The sequence below is a fragment of the Aythya fuligula genome, chromosome 8, assembly GCF_009819795.1.
Source record: "Aythya fuligula isolate bAytFul2 chromosome 8, bAytFul2.pri, whole genome shotgun sequence".
Taxonomy (NCBI): Eukaryota; Metazoa; Chordata; class Aves; order Anseriformes; family Anatidae; genus Aythya; species Aythya fuligula.
Window position 1 is genome coordinate 9,879,266 of NC_045566.1, and position 20,826 is coordinate 9,900,091.

General features: G+C 40.4%; 1 protein-coding gene across 1 annotated transcript in view; it reads left to right on the forward strand.

The window, feature by feature from the left end:
• TESK2 (testis associated actin remodelling kinase 2) overlaps positions 1-20,826 on the forward strand; it is a 75,744-nt gene that overhangs the window by 4,356 nt on the left and 50,562 nt on the right. The window contains exons 2-3 of the mRNA XM_032192002.1: positions 2,407-2,710; positions 20,443-20,564. Of these exons, the coding sequence (XP_032047893.1) occupies positions 2,489-2,710; positions 20,443-20,564 (344 nt within the window). The 5' untranslated portion in view covers positions 2,407-2,488. The remainder of the gene's footprint in view (positions 1-2,406; positions 2,711-20,442; positions 20,565-20,826) is intronic.

The following is a 20,826-nucleotide window of genomic DNA, read 5'->3' on the forward strand; positions in this document are numbered from 1 at the left end:
TTCGCCATGTGATTTCAATCAGAAGGATGTGTATGTGTGAGGGTGGTGTGTTTTATTTTTATTTTATTATTTTTTTTGTAGATTAAGCAGGGTATATGGGGAGCTGATCTTTTGTTAATGGTATCTGGATGGTTAAGACAGAGGTAGCTAGAAAATGGCAATCTTAGTGTCTCATTTTTTGGGATATATCTTGATATAGCTCTGATCTGTTTGCTGGGCCGCAATGCAGGTGGGTTGTTTCACTAGGTTTGGGGGGGTGTCTGCAAAAACTTCAGGGTGCACCTCATGGGAGTCATGGCATTGAGTATCAGACTGGGTGCTGCTGGGGCAAAAGCTTGCTCCTTCCCTTAAAAAGCTCCGAGTGCAGGTGGGTGCTGCTCTGCGAAGTGCTGAAGCATTGCTTCTTCAAGTCCAGCAGGCCTCTTGGTCAGTCTCCAAACATGCTTGCCTCTTGTTCCAGAAAACGACTTGTTAACACCATTGTTTCCTGCCGCTCCTCCTTCCACAGATAGTTCTTTCTTCATCTCCCTGAAAAGCAACCAAACGTTAGGTCGCTGCTCTCAGATCAAAAAGAATTATTTAAGCACGCTTGGAAGATCCTGGGCACCTTCTCTGCAGCTGAGGAGCTTCCCTGGGCTATTTTGTCTCCCTGGGGAAACAGAGTGGGCTTTGTCTTCCCGTGGTGCTCCTGTACCATTTCCAGACCTTCAGGGCTCGTGAGGCAGGAATATGAGGTCAGAAATTGGATCCTGATCTTCTCTGTGGCAGCCAGCCACGCTATAACATTAGATGATGTAGTGCTAGCATCTGAAAAGCGCAGGAAGCTCACGCATGGGGGAGTCTGCACATAAAGTTCTGTAGGAATACCGCAATCTGGGATGTGAGAGATTAAATTTTCTTAAACAGGCCCTGGTAAGGGTGTCTTATAACATCCTCCCCATCCTGACCCTCATTCGGAGAGGTGAGTTTTAAGATATTTGAAATTAACACCACCACAGACCTTGGGGGGGGGGGTCAGGGGTAGAGTTTTTGTTTCTTCTCGGAGAGGACAACATGGAAATGAATTCCATGCAGTTCAACAGAGCTGATTCTGAAGGGCTGTGTGCCTTTCTGACGGGTTGGCACAGCATCTCCGAAGGATACGCTGCATGCAAGATGTGTACAGCAGGCCTGCGGCGTATTCAGAGGACAGCTGGTGCGCCTCTGTTTTTGAGATGCTCTTCAAATTTAGTGCATTGTTCAGGTTTTGTACATCTGTGTACATACAAGCATAAGTGCCTCGTCTGCTCCCTGCTTTGTGATTATTTCGTCTGCCACTTCATAAAAAAAAAAAAAGTTTGCTTTCCCCTTCCAGTTTTTCATTCACCCTCAAAAAAAAAAAAAAAATGCCCTCATTGTGAGTGCTCACTTTGTTCAGGTTTTGTAGGGGCTTCACTGAGTTGCTGTAAATGAACAGTTAAGTGTGGAAAAGATGAATAACCTCCTGACTCTAAGGTTTAAAGGGAAAAAAAAAAAAGTAGGCCACCTGTCAGGTTTGCCAATCCAACTTGGATTTGATGGGCTCCAGAGTCATCCTGATTACTTCATCATCCTCTTACACAGAGAAAAAAAATTCCCTCGGTGTTGTTTTTTCTTTCTTTTCCCCCTTCGTACTTGGCAAATGTATCTTATTTCCTGTGTTTTCAGTTGAACTGAAATTAATATAGCTTTAAAATTGTGTGCGTAGAGAATTGTTCTGGCAGTTTCGTACAAGAAGCCTTTGTTTTTGTAGCAGGATTGTTGATCGTTTTCACAAATTCGGGGACTAGATCTTTAGCGGGTATAAACTTGTGTTTTCACTAGTTAAGAAATTGGTCTTGGAACATTCATACATGTAGGTGGTGGAAGTTTTTAAAAAAACAACAACAACAACAACAAAAAAAACAACAAAGCTTTTGGTGCTCCAGCTACTGTTATTGACAGCTAATAATTTTGTTTAAGTCAACTGAAAGTTGATCTGTTTTCTTGCAATAGCACTAGATTGGTCACCAACTGCTACCGAAGTAGCATAGAAGGTAGCATTTTGTGGATTTCCTACTGCTTAGTTGTTTGCTTTAGCAACCAGAACTTAAATAGTGTGTGTGTGTGTGAAAGCCCCTTGTTATCACTTAAAGTTTTGAGCTCCAAACTTATTTCTTAATATCCAAAGAATAGATATTTCCAGGACTCTAAAGGAAAAGTTCATTAGATTATCCATCTTTTTTAATGATGCTGTGTGGTTGGTTGTGTGTGTGTGTGTTTTTTTACACCTACTTGGATATCTTCTGCTTTTCTCATTCCCTTACACCGGTTAAGTTGTGTTGGAGTCCTATCAAACATGATTAGGTATTTTTATAATAATGACGGTCTCAATTTCTTGTGTTTTAGCTTCCAACAAGAGTAGAGAAGCCAGCAAAGTACCTAAGATGTGAGAAGTCCTCCCTTAGCAGAAGACAAGCCTGTTTTCAAAATGGACCGAAGTAAGCGGAATTCAATAGCAGGATTTCCACCACGCTTGGAGCGCGCTGAGGACTTTGACGGTGGCACTGGAGGAGATGGGACTGCATCCCAGATTGGAAGAGTTTGGACCTCTTCGTACAGAGCCCTGATAAGTGCCTTTTCCAGACTTACCCGTCTTGATGACTTCACCTGTGAGAAAATCGGCTCTGGTTTCTTCTCGGAGGTGTTCAAGGTGCGTGTTTAGTTCTTCCCCTCGTGGTGATTGTTTTGTGTTTGGTGCTGAGAAGTATAAGAGCATTAACAAAAGTACTTCTTCGCTGAAGTTGGCTGTTCTTGTATTGGCTTTACTTAAGTGATGAAGAGCTTGCAGGACTCAATTGTTTCCTTTGTCCCTCTTCCAGCTGTTTTTTTATCACTTGTAAGTTATTTGGGGAGTTGCAGAAGCTATTTGTGAGAAATAATATGAGCTAGAAAATAACTGGCTTATCTTTGGTCCCTGCCACATATTGTTGTGTTTGTGTAGTGTATTAAACCCCAGTGGCTATTTGGTTCCCTCTTATTTAAGTTTGGATGTCTTTAATGTAGCTCAATTATTAAGTTTGTGAGATTGTTCTCATTCCTTTGCCAGTTTTTTGACTCACAACTCAGGATGTGCCAGTGTTAGGAGATCTACACGTAATTACTGAGTTTGAAACAACAAAATTTGTTGCGCTGCAGTTATAATACATCCAGCTACTGCTCTGTTCCCTTTGCTTCTTGTTATGCCATACCTCTAACTTAAATAATCAGATTGCTTCATAGTAAATAACGTGAATAAGAAAATCAGAGATTGTCAGTGACTTGCTGCTACAGTATCTGGAAAGTGGTTAAGGACATGGAAAAGCAATTTGTGTCACTGTACAGGCAGTTCCCGTTTTACAGTGCTAGTAGCATTTCTTATGTCTTGACTGTTCTGGTAAGGTCTATTCTAGAGGAGTAGGATATTGAGTTGACTTCTAGGCTTTCAGGCACTGCAAAAATAACTTGTTTCCTTGCCTTAGTTCCTGGTTTTAAATGAACTCACCCTCCAACTTGTTTCCATTTCAGTGAAATGCCAGAAAATGTCTCGCGGTGTATTGTGTCCATTCCATGATATTTCATGTGATTTTTTTTCTTTAAGAATTTAAGTCAAGAAACATCCAGCTTTACTGCTGTGAATAGATATGTGAATTAGAAAAGGAAAATTATTTTTGCTTTTTTAATTGCTCAAATACATTCCCATCTCTGTATGTATATCTCCCCTTGTGTGAAGGTAATTTTTTTTTTTTTTTGCTTTAGCTAGATATATGAAATTTAATTTCCCCTAACACAAGTTTTTATTTCTGAAGTCCCTTTTCTTGTTTTGAAATAAAGTTTTGTTTGTTGGGACTTCAGAAAGTGAAGTCAAACAGCTGCATGTGTGAACAGATTTACTGGGTGAAATAAGCAACTTTCTGCTGTGAGGAACATCATGGAAAAGTGCCCTGAGGCAAGATGCTTACATATCTAGCAGAAAGGTACAGTATTACTGATCATTAGGAAACAAAAGTGGGTGGATGGGGAAATGGTTAAAAGCAAATATAACTTTCTATCACACAGTTATTGATTTATTAAGAACATCTTATTTTAAGAGAGCATTTGTTTCAGTTCGGTAGTGGCATATGGAGGTACACGTCTGTTTGAGAACTTCTGTTGGGTGAGAGAAATCCTTGATACCTGATTTACCTTCCAGTGCCTAAAGAAGTCAGCTAACCTTTAAAAAGCTTTTCCCTGCCATTCCTGCTTGCAGCAGAACTAAGCTAGGCATCTCCTGGGGTAAGTCAGCCATCAGCGGCATTACTCTAAGAGCTGGTGGTAATCTGGGTATCTGGTGTCTGTTTTTCTAGAAACAGCTACAGACCTCCTGCAGGGAAGCAACGAGTGATAAAGCTTTTTCTTTCACATCAGTTTCAAAAAAATGTTCTCCCTTCACTTTTGGCACAAACGGGTGAGAATGCATTACAACCTTGTCTTAGATGTGGTTCCACACTTACTTAGGCAGGTTTCTGTTTTGCTAGTTTATCAGCCTGACCACTTCTGTCACTAATCTGACTGTGCTGATGATCAGATTTCATGCAAGAACCTTGATGTGCTTCCAGGAAAGGAAGCCTCATGGTTTGACACAGTCAAAGTTCAGGCTGATCTGCAGGCTCCCTGGTAAGCGATTGAACTTGAGAAGAATCCATGATAGTTCCAAACTTGCTGCATAAGTAACTTTACGAAGCAATGAAGCTTTCCCTTTAAATTAGTGAAAGGTATCTCAGGGAAAAAAAATGTCACCAGAGCTTTTTCAATTATGTATTTGTCTATTGTTTTGTGAGCATCACGCATCAGGTTTGCTCATGTGATTTAACGAAGAATACTTGCACTGTTTTGAGGGTTTGGGATTTTTCTTTTGCTACACAACTGACAATTGTTTTCAGTGATTTGTTCCCTTCAATCCTTTTCTGCGGAGACTCCTTTTTTAATATAATCTTTCAGAGTGGATAGAAATTGCCTTCTCTTAATTTGGGAATATGAATACATCATAGCATCGGTGGGTGTATGTTAATGGTTTTATGTCCTATGCATGTTTTTATAGCATTTCTAGGGCACCTTTACTCACACAAACTAAGCTTTGTGGTTTATTCAGCATGAAATATTATACTGGCCTTTTGATTTTTGTTTGCTGTCATTGTAGCAATTCAAATTCACCTGAATGCTGTATATTGTAGAAATTACTTTAGAAAAGCTGAGCTTTATCAAACACTAGTAGTAGTCTAGTTTGAGTCAGCCAACTGACTGTTTCCTGTTGTAGTTTTCAATGGCAAGTGCAGAACATTGATGTTTGCTTTTAAATTGAACTAGGCAAAGGCTGTTTGTGTAAATGTTCATTTCCCAGCCGTGATCCTAGATCTTTAAATTCTTAGCTGGGAAGACTAGTAAAGACTGATGGAGCTATAAGTAATTGTGGGGGAGATGAACATTGTGCTGAAACTAAATACTGCATGAGGAGATATTTTATAATGTATGTTAACTGCATGTATTGGAACAGCAGTTGGACTAAAATCCTTGATCCTCCATTCACATAGATCTTCTGCTTCAAAGCCAGTAATAAATATTCAAGTTCCTTCAGGGGTTCTTGTTGGCTCTGTATTCTGTAGCTGAACTTCTAAGGGAGACTGGAAATACTTTTGATACTTTGAATGCTGAAAGAGGACAGTTTATTTTTTGCCTGTACAGGGATCGTAGATCCAGTAGAGAGTTGTACAGGTTCAAGGCTGCTTGTGTTTGTGTGTTGGGAAGTTCGTGTTGCTGTACAGGTGTGGTCACTGGAGAATTTGAAGTTTTTTGACTGTTAGAAGAAGCATGGTGAAGTCTTCTGACATTCAGGGAAGAACGCATGGTTTTTCCTGGGCAGTCCTGGATACTAAAATTATTTCAGTGCGGATAGTTCTCCTGTTTTAAGTATGCTTGGCCATCTAATTAGCAGTACTGTCAGAAAATAATTCCATAAATAGGAGCAAAATATTTTTTGTGTCACTCTAGTTCTGTTGTACAGGGCTACTTCATTGCTATCGTAATGATGGGCTTGCCTGTTCAAAGCTCCCCCCTCCAATAGCCAGGGAGGTGGCATATAACAGGGAGAAAAGTAATCTGTTTTTGTCAGGGAACTTGCTCTGACAAACCTGAAGCTAGTTTAACCTTAGAAAGATTATCCTTGGGATAAGCAGAGGGTAATGTTGAAGACAGAGCTCAGGTCAACCAGGCCACAGCCTTGACCACCTCGAATCATGCTTTTAACCTGGTAGGAGTTGAGAGAGCTACAATTAGAAATTAATTGTCAGACAAAAAATAATCTGATCTTATGAAATATTCAAAGCAATTGCGTCAGCATCATTTGTGTCTTAAGCATATGCCTGGGAAAGTTGTTCATGTGAGCAGTGGAAAAGGTGCATAATACCTTTTTAAAAAAGTTAATGTTGTTTAATAGTGGATGAGCAAAGGCAAGCATGTGAATATAAAATGTATGAGACGTAATGCAAAATTAATGACCTTCTAGAGCTGAAACATTAAGCAGATGAGCATGGGTGCCTCCAAAAAATGTTTGAGATGGAAATCAGCACTCCTGTTTTGGCTTACATACTGTGGCCTTCCCAGGCTGTTACTGAAAGCACCAAGCAATGGGTTTTGTGCTCCCCTATAGCTTGAAATCCTTTCTGCAGAACTTCTGGCTACACAATTTTCCTGTTTTTGCATTTGTGCGGCAAATTTCCCCTACTAATCTCCGCAGGATTAAATTCCTTTTTGTGCTTCAGGGTTGTGAAGAACACTCATATATATTTCTTTTTTATGAAATACTAACTAGTATGGTAATGTACTCAGCTGGTAGTTCTGTTAGTTCTGATGGACATTACCCAGTTCAATTCATGTTTTGTACCACTTTGGATGCTATGTCTATAAGGTGCAAGGTCATGCTGGTGGGTTTGATCTCTGGATCATCTGACTGTGGTAAATCTGCCAGATCCTACTGTCTGGCTTTCCCAAAAGTGAGATTCAGAGCTGTATCTTTTTGTGCTTTGTGACTTGATTACTATTTTTCTTGATTGACATTGCTCCATCTATAATTTTCAGGTCTTGAAGAAGAATCTAGTGCAGAAATGTTTGATGTTGAGCAGTAGTCACTTTCCTCTGTTGGCCTTTGGCCTAAATTTGGCCTAAATTTGGCAGAACTTGCTATCTAGAATAAACAATGCAAAGTAAGAACTGTAGAATGGGGTGAATGATGGATTTACTCGTAGGACTTCAGAAACAGAGGTTATGAGAGACAAAGGTTACAGGCTGCTTGACCAAAAAAGTCTATTTTGTTTAATATCTATTATATCTGTGAATATCTATTTTCATGGTAGACTTTACCCATTATGTCTTATGGTTAGACGGGATGTTTGAGAATGAAGGAAGGCATTATGTACTTCTCAAGCAGTTAAGGCTTAGAAGGGATATTAGATGATCTACACTTACTGCCACATAATGAAAGGTCATTACACTATAGCAGTAACTGGTATTTTGGCTAAAGCACACTGGCGTGACATACAATACAGGGTTTGTTTGTTTTTCTTCAATTCTGAGCTGAAGACCGCAAAAGCAATATCAGTGATGCCAGTGCTTAGTGTTTAATTTCCCTGTTGTGAAGTCTCTTTGGCCTGCTAGTCTACCCAGTCATTCTTAGTGTTTCTTGGCGGGGCTGGAATCTTTAGTACCTCTACCTTCCTCACTGTAAAAAATGATGTGCATTATCAAGTTATATTTTGACCCTTTTGATGTGTAACATGGTCCAAATTTGTGTTTGTTTTTTTTTTTCCTGCCCTGAGATTAACCTTGCTTTTGCAGTAGAGGTTTAAGTTTTTCCACCATCTTCTGCAACATCTTTTTCTTTTTAAAGTAGGCATAAAACTGAGTGCCCTAGTTTTGTTCTTAACAATGACTTGTCCAAACTAGCCTTTTGCTTTGCCACAGTCTTACAACACTCAATACTTGTTATCATAACACACAAACTTGTGTTGTGTTTTTGTTTTATGGGACTCCTACATACATCTTCATGTTGCTGCTCACTGAACGTGGGTCTCCTGCTCTGCAGGTACAGCTTTCAGTCTTTGATTCTAGTGAAGCTTTTCATTGGGGTGTGTTACTTTTTGCTCAGATGTGCCTGAGATACGATGTGGCCTTCCCTACTTAGTGAAATAAGGAGAGCAGGGCAATGCTAGACGGATTTGAATTTCTCTGGGTGGTAGCTGTCGTCAGTGAGCTGGAAGTGAACATGGAGCATTGAGTAACACGAGGCCTAGCTCAGTTCCTCTGGAAGCTCGGTTGAAACTTCCCCATTTCACGCTGCTTTGTCATGCACAACTGTAGCTTGAGCTATCATTCATATTTAACCTACTTACAGCAGCTTATGGCGCAAAGTCAGATGTCTTGCAGAAGTCTGTGTGTTTATGTATATAGCTGTTGTAAGACTTGTCATTTTATACAATGGCTTTAATAAATCTGATCACCAATCTTTAAAATACCGTCCCTTCCCAGCTCTGTTTATTAGAACTCCTGTAGTCTCCTTAGCTGAGCCATGCTCAAGTGCATGTGCTCTGTTCTTGGCAGTTATTTTCAGCCTGTCCTTAAAACTTCCATTATAGGGGATTCTGGAACCTCCTTTGGTGCAGCCAGGCTGTGTTTTTGTTATTATTTAATATTATTATTATTAATCTATCCTTTTATAGCTAGGACTTCCCAGTTTCAGTTGTTTTTACAGCTGGTCGTGTCTGTTTGCTTCTTGGCTCTAAAAGCAACTCCTTACTGACAGAGGGTTCAGTTTTCCTGTGGCATTTAATGGTTTATCATGTCAACAGAGGCCTTCTTCCAAGACTAAAATGTCTGTGAATGTGTGGAAGGAGGAAGGGAGTACTATTTGAGCAGTTTTATAAATGAGTCTGTAGAAAAGGGAACACCAATTTAGATTAAAAGGAGAGGATGACTATTAAAAAAAAACGTGAAGAAAGGGCAGAAAAAAGGGGCAACAGAAGCTGAATTCATAACAAAGGTGCTGCCTGTTGGCTTTCAGCCCATGCTCAGACAAAATGTGTTGGAGAAAGGATTGGAAACCAGTGGCTCAGTCTGCAGGTAACACTCTCCAGAACCGGAGTCTTCATTAACTCAGGTTTTGACAGACTATCAGACAGTGCAATATATGAATTGTCAGTGTGCTTTACATCTAAATGCAAGGCTGTGTGTTATTGCCGGGCTCATAACTAGTACAGAGCTCGCTCCTATTGCTTGAGGGTGTCCCCTTCTGCAGGACAAGGCCCCAGCTTGCTCCCAGGACTGCATGAGCTGCTCCTTACTGCCTCTGTGTGCACCTGCTTGCTGTGTAAAAGGGATGTCAGGTCTTCGGGACAGTCAATCCAACACCTTTTGGTAGCCCTGAATTCTTTGAAGAGGGGAAAGGGATTAAATGTCAGCATAAATCAAGGAGGTTCTGAGCATTCCAGCAAGAGATTTTTTTTTTCAGTCCTAACATACCCTCTTGGTTATTATTTCAGAACTTTCAACATAAACAACCCTTTCTGTGTTGCCAGTGTTTATTTGTTAATACCAAGTGAAAGGTTGAATTTGGCTCTTAGTACAACTCTGGCTTTTACTTTTGAACAATTTGACTTTGAGGCTTTGCTACCAAACTTTAAGCCAAAATCACATTCTTCAAGTTGGCATTAGTATCTCCATGAACTTAACTGTACGGAATACTTTTTCTTTAATTTTTTATCCTATGTAGAGCGAGACAGGAAGTCTGCTGGTTTTCTTTATGGTAGTTGTTGTAAGAGAAGTATGAAGAAAGCTCATACAGATGATGGAAAACAGGTCTTCCAGCTGCTTTTTGTACTTCCTCTATAGATTTTTACCATCCCTCTGCCAAGGACTCCTGCTCTCCCAGCTCAACCAGTTGAAGGAGATGTTGTTTATGTGCATGTCTTCATGGGAAACCGGAGTAGCTTAATCTACTTCTGGAGGTTTTTCAGTCCAGTGTGGCTTGTGATGCAGCCATTCCCCTCTCACTTCAATGAAATTAATTCTTCAGATGCTTGTGAGTTAGCATCTTCTTTTACAGTAGTCTCTACTGTCAGCTTTTAAAGAATGAAGAGTGACAGATGAAGCTGGTTTTGGTCTGGGATATAGAGGGATGAAGAACTAGATGGCATGAAGTCTTTTCCAACCCTGTGCTTTTGACTTCACAAATCTATAATGCAAAGAAAAACAGGAAGATGTGCAGCATAGGAGGAAGGCCTAAATAGCAATATAAATGCCAAGCTTGACATAAGCAAAATATGTGGAGAGGAATTATGCCTAATAGACAAATTATTTTCTAGGAGAAATTAAGTGCAATTATCTCCAGTATGTTGCTGATGACAAAAAGAAAACTTATTATGGCACTGCAAGTCTAGAGACGTAATGAAAGTTCGCATATGCACTGTGTTAACAGAGCTATGGATCCAGCAACACTAAACCTCATATAAAAGGGTCTCTAAGACTTGCTTTCTATCATCTGTATGAGCTTTCTTCATGCTTCACTTAAAATGATTGCCACTTTGTATTAAGGAATGAAATAATAGTGCTGTCAATTTAAAAGTTAGAATATCTTTCTGGATTAATAGGCTGTAGGAACCCTGCAAGCTTGAATATGTATCTTGCACAGTTAATTTGTTGCCTGGGTTGGCTTTCTTTTTTTTTTTTTTTCTGAAACTGATTCATAAGGAAGCATTTCTGGTATTCAGGATAAAAATACTCTGAAGGGGCAGCATTGGCATGGAAGTCAGCTGATGATGTGAAATTTCACAACATACGTCAAATCTATCTCACGTGTTGTCTTTGTCCTTTCTCCTTCAGTTTCAAAGTTCTCTCATTTTCTAATGTGCTGTTTTGAACATTCGGTATAGGGTTTATACTAAGAAGGGATTGGTTACCTCTGGAATTACCAGCATGTTTGGGGCCCTGAGCCAAATGCAGGTGTTCTTCAAAAGCTGCATAAAACACTAGAGGTGAGATCACACGGTGTTATTGGTATTTATGAGACCATTTGATAGGCTTAAGTAGTATTTTATTTCAGTTGCCCTATAAAATATTTGTAGGAAACTGCCTGGTTGTATGTAAATACTTTTTCAGAATCAAATATTTGAGTTTTCTTAAGCTGGGGAACTGTGGAACGTGATGTCAATACATCAGGGAAAAACAAAGAATATAAACAGCATCTAATAACTGGAAAAGTGGTTCAATGAATCATTTCAAGCTTAACCTAGTCAGTGTGTAAAAATGTCATTACAGTGCATAAACAGTCTTATAATGAGAAAACAGATTTCTCAAACAATGCCTTTTTCTTATCCCTTTGTTTGAGGAAGAAGGCATAACAAGGCCCAGTGGCTATTAGCTGTAATGAGAATTAGGCCTATTCTGAAACATTAAGTGGCTTGGGAACAGTCTTGCCTAACCAAAATTGTCTGCTCTCTCCTGCTAGTTTCATTGGTGATGTTTGGAGCCATCCTGGTTTTTAAGAGTGTTCTTGATTAAGCTTGGCCGAGTGTTGAGATGCTTACAGCTACCAACAGTCTAAGGTCAACAAATTCAGAATCTACTGGTCTAAACAAGTCTTTTTAATATTTTTTTCTTCCTTGAGATTGGTGTTGCTACATCAGGCAAAATGAGATTTTTCTGGTTCTGCCTGTGCTATGTAGCATCAGAAGTCCTTGTAGATTGGAAAATGAGTACGGAAGTAGGGAAACAAGTAGATCTAATCCTTGTGTTTGTAGGCATGAGGAGTATACCTTGTAAGCTTTGAGAAGTGACATCCATTTGAGCGGTACCCCACCCAGGTGTGGTGTTCCTCTTCTAAATTTCTTCCTTCATTCTGTCACAGTGAGTTAGAGACATTGTGGCTGCTGCCTCCCTCCCTGGGTGATGTGATACCTCTTAGTAAAACAGCAGATCTTGTCCACACATGCTGTGTGGTCTTGCTTCTTATTTCAAAAGATTTTAGTTCTAAGCTAAAAATCTTCCTCTTTTGACCAGTGGAGGTAACTCTCAGGCTGACAGAAGCAAGATAAATGGGGCTTAAGGACTCTTATGTGAAACTATAGTGTTAAAACACAACACTAATTGTTTGCTTGGGAATGCAGTCACTGTATTAACGTGAACTGACCAAGATGGCTAGAGTAGCCTTAAAACCTCAAGCTCTTGAGTTGTATCAGCTGGGTGCCTCTAATCATTCGCTTCCTACTCTGATATTTGTCAGGAGTAGGAAGAAGCCTCATTCTGGAACTGAGATGAGGCATAAATACTGAGAAGGATTATTCCTCTCATGCTGTGTGAAGTATCAGCCTTTGGGAAGCCTTTTAGCAACTGCCAAGATGTTTTGTGTGGTAACCACGCAGACAGTTGCCTTCCTCTTGCTAGTGATTTTTTGATTATTGAGGTGCCAAGATGCTGTCATCCCAGTCCTTCTCACTTAATTAGCCAATGCTTTTAGCACATCGGCAGGGTGAAGTAAATAGGCCTTACTCTGATGGATCACTAATGTATCACTTAAAAACCTCACCTGCATAATTATCCCCTAGGGATTACAAAATGGCCAAAATACTCACGAGGCTTCATCCCTGCTCAGGTGTATCATTCATTTTAGGTTTTCCTGCCTCACATGCAGGGCACTCATGCATGTTTGTCAGAATTGATTGCTTTGAAAGGCTAAGAACAGAGGGCTAGTTCATGTTTGACTTATCTGCCATAACTCTTCTTTTGATTGATTGATTTATCTATTTTATGGCCAGAAGTCTTAAATACATGTGTGTGTGTATATATATATATATATATGTATGTAACAATCCCCTTATAACATTTTAGTAGCCTCAAAGATGTCATGGGGTAGTAGACCTAATGTAAGTCTTGCCTTTTGTAGCGGTGTTGAAAAATTCTAGGAAAATTTTGAAAATAATATTTCTGTAATGCTCCTTCCTGCAGTCCTACTTGGCATCACTACAAGTAAGGTCTAAAATTGTACCAAGTGAAGCAAATTAACAAATGTGGGGGAAAAGAGTTTGCATACACTACATTTCATCTTCCCTGCTTTGATCAGCCAACTTCCCTATTGAAGAAAAAAATCTTTGAAAAATAGAGCAGAACGTAATAATTTCTCCAGCGCAGTTAAATGGTCTGTTTAGTTTTCTGTTCTGTATGGAGATGTGCTGGGTTGGCAGCTCTGGGATTTTCTGTTTTGCCAGCTGGCAAACATGCACGTTTGTGTAAGCTCATTCATTGCTGATACCAGGGGACAGGTGCTGATTTACTGTTCTTCAAATAACTGCGCTGGCCTGTGTCCAGCGGTAACATGGCTGAGCCTCGGGAACGGGCTGCATCCCCTACGACTGCTGTGACACACCTCTCTGAGTGCTTGTTTTCCTGGCATTGGGTGGGTGGTGGGGTGGAGTAATCTATTGCACAGGAGTGATGGATGTGGCTGTGTGATGGCAATCCATCTGTGCTGTGTGTGAGCTGCTTCTGGCTGGGGCGTGGGCGCCTTCTGTTTGCTGCTCGCACTGGACGGGGTCAGGGCTTGAGGAGAGGACAGAGCTGTGGGACATTGCTTTGAGTAATCAAAATGGAGATGCTGTTTTGGTAACTGATCCATGACTGACAGTATGGGTAACATAGTACCTGTCACGTCAGCTGGCTTGATTTGAGTCCTGCAAATCCAGTTCTTGTAATTCCTAGCCATTGCTGACAATGAGGAGACACCTAAGAAATTGCCTGGAATATTTAATTAGCTCCTTTTTTCCTTTTGTAAGAGAACTCAATGCTCGAGAAAAGCAGTTCCATGAAGGCTGAAGTAACAAGAAATTACTAAGAGCTCTAATTTTTTTGGCTATGTCCACAGAGTTGTAGCAATTTATAAAAACATAACTATCCTCAAGAAAGCAAAATGTAGCTGCTGTATACTCCATGCTCTCTTCTTTGTGCTCAAGTCCTAGTGCTGTGACTGATTATAGCAGCAATAGCTGCATGCAAGCAGCTCTGCACAAATGTGAGACTGACTTCCTTACTCATGCATGAGTAACGTTTATTTGACAGATTTATGAGGGAAGTGTAAGGAAACTATTTCTGACCATAATAAAACTTTCTCTCAAGGTTCCCATGCAGATTTTTAAAACAAAATCAACAAATGTGTTTGAATGGTGATGATGACATCCCTGGTACAGTGGGGGATTGCATGCTTGGTACCAAACTGTTAATATATTAGAAAAGACTGGAGGTGCAGTTACATGCCAGAAGAACTTAACGTGAAGTGTTCTTGCTTAAAAATCATCTGCAGATCATGCAAATATCGTCACATTTTGCACAGGATAAAACCATAGTAACACAGGAAATATTTAATCATCAGTATTAAAAAAGGAAATAGGAGAATAAGGACACAAAGATACAGTATCTCATTATGTATTATCTTTGGATGTTTGACATTTGCAGATGTCAGATTTCCCTGGCTCAGAAATAGCATTATCACCTCCATATTATAGACTTAAAGAGCTAAAGAGGGAACGTACGCATGGAATTGAAGTGGCATGCTCAGGGTTATTCAGTGAGCTGACAAGGTAGCTGACATTAAAAATGAAGAAGAATGAGCTCCCAGAGCTGTGCTTCTAACTCAGTATTTCCTTCTCTGACTGTGACTTTATACTTGGTTTGGAAATACATACGTGAGCTATGTAGTCAGGTTGTGGTGTAGCTTAAAAAAAAATAAGGCTCTTCTGCTTTTTCCCAGCAATTAAGCAGCAGGTCCATGAATGAGCTTTGTTCTGGATTGCTGAGGGAATTTTATATGGTTACATTCTGCTGAACGGGCCACAAAATCAGGCAGCTTCCCCACCCTGGCTGTGCCTGTTTACATCTGATCTCAAACCGTGGAACAATAGGCCTCAGATTCATTTGTGCTTTCTCTCAAAATAAGACTGTGGTTTCTTTTTTGCCTTTGATTTGCTTGAGATCAAGTTAGTGGCAGAGATACAGACAGATTCCTATCAGCAAATCGTTTGTTTAAAATAAATGAGCGCTGTATTTTGGGCCCTGGTTCTACATTACAGCGGGCAATGAAGTAAAACAAAATACAAAAGAAAAATGAAGTTTTTTTTGGCTCACACAAATGGATTTATAAAGTAACAGCTGTACTACTTACTAATTATAAGTTCACTTTTGTTTGGCAAAAAAATAGAGAACTCATTTGGCTGCAGGTGTGGAATATTCTGTAGTAATTGATCTTGTTACTCTGCTGTATTGGTGATGTTAGAAGTTTCTGAAGTTACAGGATCTTTGTTTAATGACCAGTTCCAAGCCTTTGTACTAAAAGGCACTGGTAAAAGGTGCAACTTTCTGTGTCTGTCTCATTTTTTTCTCATACTAAAAGTGAATGCAGTTCCAATTACTGTCAGGCTTTTAAAATCTATTGATTTCTTTTTTGTGTAGTTCCTCTCTATCTTCTGAACCTGTGCTAAACTCATGTAACACATGTTGACTAGTTTTGTTTGGCAAGGCTTTGTTACACTTGGCATGCTTCTCTCTTGCTACAAGGAGTTAGGGTAGTGACATGCTATACCACTATGAAAACAGCCACAATCCAGTCTTGGTCCCTAGCATCAACACAGCAGCTTAATATTATCTAGACTGATGTATTTCTTTAAGCTCCTATTTGTCACTACAGATTTTTCTACTGATGTGAGACTTGACATGATATTGACATCGCTAACATGAGGATATGAATGAGATCTGACCTGAAGTACAGGTTGATCTTCTCAATTAAAGGGAATTTTCCTCAATCAGAGTTATGCATTTTTGTAATGCATTCATCTCCAAGGTATGAATATACCTTGTCCATGAATATACCTATGTCCATGAGTGTGGTGACTTGATGGCTTGGCCGTGAGTCTTCAATAAAATGCATCTGACCCTAACTTGTTTAAGGTTCCTTTTGCTGTCACAGCAAGGAAGTCAGCTGTCCCTGGGGTAGGTCTTGCATGAGGGCCAAATGCTGGTCTGCTTCAGAACTGCTTACCTGTCATATAATGTCCTCTGATGTGTTCCCTTTTTAATAATATTTTTTTATCATCTCCTGAATCTCACCAGCTTTTTCATGGACTTGGTCAATCACAGTCAAGCATAGGTAGTGCAAATGACCTAAAAGGCTAACTGAGGTAATACCTTCATCTCCTGTCACTGCAAGAGAAAATGAAGGCAAATCAGGTGAAGACACTTAGAGACTGTCAGAGAAAAGAGAACAACTCACATAACTTGTTATGTCTACACCACCTGCTATCATCTATCATTAATGTGAAGGCTGAGTGTGCAGGGAACATTTGAATTGGTGAATATAAGGATGGTGAGTCAGTGTATGTAATAAGAACGTGTGCAGGATTCTTGTGGGTAATACAACGAGCTCAGCCAGGAAGCAAGCTTGGGGAATGTCATACATGTAGACTGGAGAAGGTTACTGAAGTAAAATGGTTAGTGAAGTGGTACTTCGGACACATGACCAGAAAGGTGAAGATGAAACAGCCTGGTGAAGGTTGAGATGCGTAACAGGATGTTGAAAAATTGTTGTGGGTGATAAATTGGGGGAAGCAACCTGATTCTGGGTAATGGGCTGTGTAAGTAAAGATCTGTAAATGTAATTAAGCGGTGAGGCTGGATACCAGAGAAGAGGAGGGTAAGGAAAAACTGGAAAATGATTAAAGGCAATTTCAGAAGGTAGCAATGATAAAGTACTTCCAAATCAATGTTACCTGGCTGACAAATAACGAAAATACAGTAGAAAACTAAGGGCAAACCTTGAAGTTGTATTGGCAGATTTATAACATTAATATTGGGAAATGATCTTCAGAAACTCATTCTAAGGACAGCTGGAAGGGTACAGTTAATAGTAAAGGTCAAAAAAAACCTTCAGTACAGGCAAAGAGTGGAAGTAATATAAACGTTTGGATTTTCAGAAAGCTCTGGTATACCCATTAGCTAATAAACAGTTATTTAAACAATATTTAGGGTTTATTAATAACAAAGAACTTTGTAGCAAGCAGAAAATTAAAAAATCCCAACTTTTGCAGGATAATTCCCCATGTGAACTGGATACAATGTCTACATAGTGAGTAATTACTGTGAATGTGAGCCCTGCTCAATCACTATGATGATATTTCTTTCAAGTATGTTCCTGTTTCTCTACCTGGAGAGTAGGTTCCTCTACCTACCTCATTTCTTCAGAGGAAGGTAAGGAGGTCCAGGGCTAGAACGTGGTTTGAAGACACAGAGACCAGGCAGGCCATGCAGCTAGCCATAGCCAGGTCAAAGTACTTACAAAACACTTTGATCCTCGGAGAATCAGTGCAAAGGGACACTTTAACTGCCTGACAGCAATAAAACAGGGAGGCAATATCTGGTTACTGTGACCTCTGAGATGGAGGCATGTAGGTAAGCAGGCTGAAGGCAGATGAGGGTGCAGAGCAACATGGGAAGGCAGCTGTAGGATTGCTAGAATATTTCCAAGCATAGACATGATCATCCAGACATCACCGAAAGGTTACTTGATCTCATATGCAAGGAACTCTAATTAATAATAATGTCAACAGCTTTGACAGTTTTACAGCAAACCACTAGGGTTCCCTGCTTATGTTGAGGGTACAGGCATGCACTGAGGCAAAATGCCCTATAAACAAACACTAAATGTGATCGGTAACATTTCTAAGATCTTTACGAGTTTCCCTTCTGGAGCTGTCTTGTGGGTGAAACACCATTTCCATGCTTTCACGTACACAAAAGAGGCCTGATGGGAGATAAAAGATTAAAGACTGTTTGGGGTTTTGGCAAGGAATGCCGATGGAGACCCCAATTTTGTGTAGAGTATGAGTGACAGGTAAGTAGATGCATGGGGTGGTGTAACTGACAGCTGCTGTAAAGAAGAGCTGACAGCTCAGATGATCTGGAGCTTGACCTTCGAGGTAGGACCTGCCTGTGCCTCTTGGCAGTCCGTTCTTGCTGTGCAAATGCTGTTTGCCAGCTCTCCTTCAGAGCAGAGAACACAATTATCCTCATGTGTATCCTAAGTGACTAATAGCGTGTTCCGTGATGTATAAGCTGTCATCTGATTTTTATTCACTGTCTTGGGTATTGACCTCTTGAGAAGAAGCCTTTCTGCCGTCAGGTCTGCCTTTCCCTCCGAACTCAAATGGTAGCTGGTGTGAGAGGACGAGTCCCTGTTCTCCCACCTTCAGCACAGTGTGGGGTGCCTCTCAGAAATCTGTTAACATGCTCAGATGCTAGAAATCTGAGCTGTTCTGAAGCATGGTCAAATTGATTTAATAAAAAAAAAAAAAAAAGCCCCCAAAGCTTGCTACAGAACCCAGTTCAGTCTATCAAGACTGAAAGGACTTCAGGAATATCCTTCTGACGTGAAGAATGAAAAACGTCCTTTGCAAAACCTGCTCAGTTTTCTCTGGGCATGGTGTTAGTGCTGCAGCCAGCCGGTCCTTTGAGAAGCAATTGCTGACCGCTTCCTCTTGCCTGTCAGACCTGAAAATCCAGGAAGCATGCAGGACAGTGCTCCAAAAACTTACCCACCCTCTTTTCTGAGGTTTCCCTAGCTCAAGAAGAGGCCAAAACAAGGAAAAGGCAATGAACAAGGAAGAAGGTGCTACTATAGGATAGGCTCTTCTTTTACCGAAGAGCAGAGGCAAAAAGACTTGATGTTTTGGCAGGGAATGGAGTGAATTATAGAAATGGGCAAGAAATTAAGAGGTAGCTAGTGGAGTAAATGAGAAGGCAAATATTGTTCAAGACCACACTCCATCCAAGTTTCTGCTCACCTTCTACCTCTATTCATTCTTTCTTGGCAGACCCTGAAGCTTCAGTGTTAGTGGAAAGCTGATTTCTGAGGGAGTCCTGTTCCGAGTAGCTCCCTGCCCATAGGAGTTAAGCTCCTTCAAATTCTTTCCCGTTCACTGCAAACCCAAATTGCTCTAGCACAACGCTAAAGATTCCTCACCCTTCTCCCAGAGGCAGTATTCCTTGAGCTGATAGAGCTGTTCTGTATAGACTGAAGGCTTTTAAATTGTCCTTATTCTGATCTGTTTGCATTGATAGAACAAACCTTCCTTTCTTAAGTGAGTGCAAGCTTTTTTTTCCTATTTTTGTTCCTCAGCCAAAGCATTACAGCTAATAAAACTAAGTATAACTAAAATAGGTATTAAAAAATGTCTGCATAAAGAAGTTGACCTCTCCGGCTCAGCTTGTTCATTCAAATTGGCTCAGTATGCAAAAGCTGCATAAAATTAAAAATTAATGAAAGCACACAATAGACACAAGAAACCTGACCAGTAACACTAAACCGCATCAACTTAACGTGCAATCATCCTGCTTAAAACTAATAAGAATGCCAAACAGGCAGGACAGGTTATGCACAGAGGAATTCTGGATTATCTTGTTATAACACACTAAAGCTGTAGTTCAACCAGTTTTTTTTTTTAAAGCTGGTATTGCCACTGAAAGGAAAAGTCCCATGCTCATGAACTTGCTGCTGGTTTCTGCTCTTGGTGCTGCTTTCTACATCCTTTTCCACCTCCTCTCTCTGATCCTTATTACCCTGGGATTACTGTGTGGCTGTGGGTGAGCCAGCTGAGAAGCTTGTGTGCATGGGCAGGGGAGAAGCAGGAGAAAAAGCCTGTGGGCTGTTCTTCAGCTTGCGCAGTCCTTTGCTGTTTGCCTTATGCTATTGTGACAAGTTCTTTCTAATAGTAGCACATCTACTTAATGTTTGCCTGTTTGCTGGTGGCAAATAGGCTGGTTTGAGGGTAGCACGTCAGAAGTGGCTGGATTCACGCATGTCTGACTGGGGAAGCTGTCTCTGGTGTGCTGGTTCTGCACAGCTGCTAGAGAAAGCTTTTTTCATGCTGGCACTGTGCAGCCACTACTGAACATCCTAGACTAGGTGATACCATGTCCAGTAACATCTCTGCTTTGCAGTACGGGTTGGCGTGAATGCCTTCTCTCCACTGAGTGTAAAATCTGGCTCATGGTCGTAGTCAAGAAGTAAATCTTGACTACTTCTGAAATCATCCCAGCAGCTGTATAAGGCAGGGTCTCCACGTTCTGTGAGCAATGGAGCCTGTAACTGCTATGGGAAAAGAAGTATATGGATGGGAAGGAGGTGAGATTTATGGGACTTGGAGTAGGGAACTTTCTTTCCCTGGGCAATCGAGTGGCTTCCTTCACTCGTGCTAAGATGATGAGGTGCAGCCTTGTACAGGTGATGTCCAATTTCATGTTGCTAGGACATATTCTTACCATTTTTTTGCTTGTATCTTGCAGGTAAGACACAGAACTTCAGACCAGGTCATGGCTTTGAAGATGAACACACTGAACAGCAACAGAGCAAACATGCTGAAAGAGGTTCAACTTATGAATAGACTCTCACATCCAAACATCTTAAGGTATACTACTTTTTCTGAATTGTATGGAGATAGGTTGTCTCTAGCAGAGCTTTTCTATTTCCATTTTTTTGTATAGCTGTATCTATGAATGTGTTAGGAACAGCTTCTAACAGCTGCTGTCCTAATGGGAGAAGTGGAGTGGGAAGAAGAGAGAAAGAAAAGACTTGAGCAAACAGAAAATTCACATGAGTTTGGTATCTTGAGTTTACTAGTGATAAGTAATTTCAGAGAAAAACAAGTTTCCACGTTATATTCTGATGAA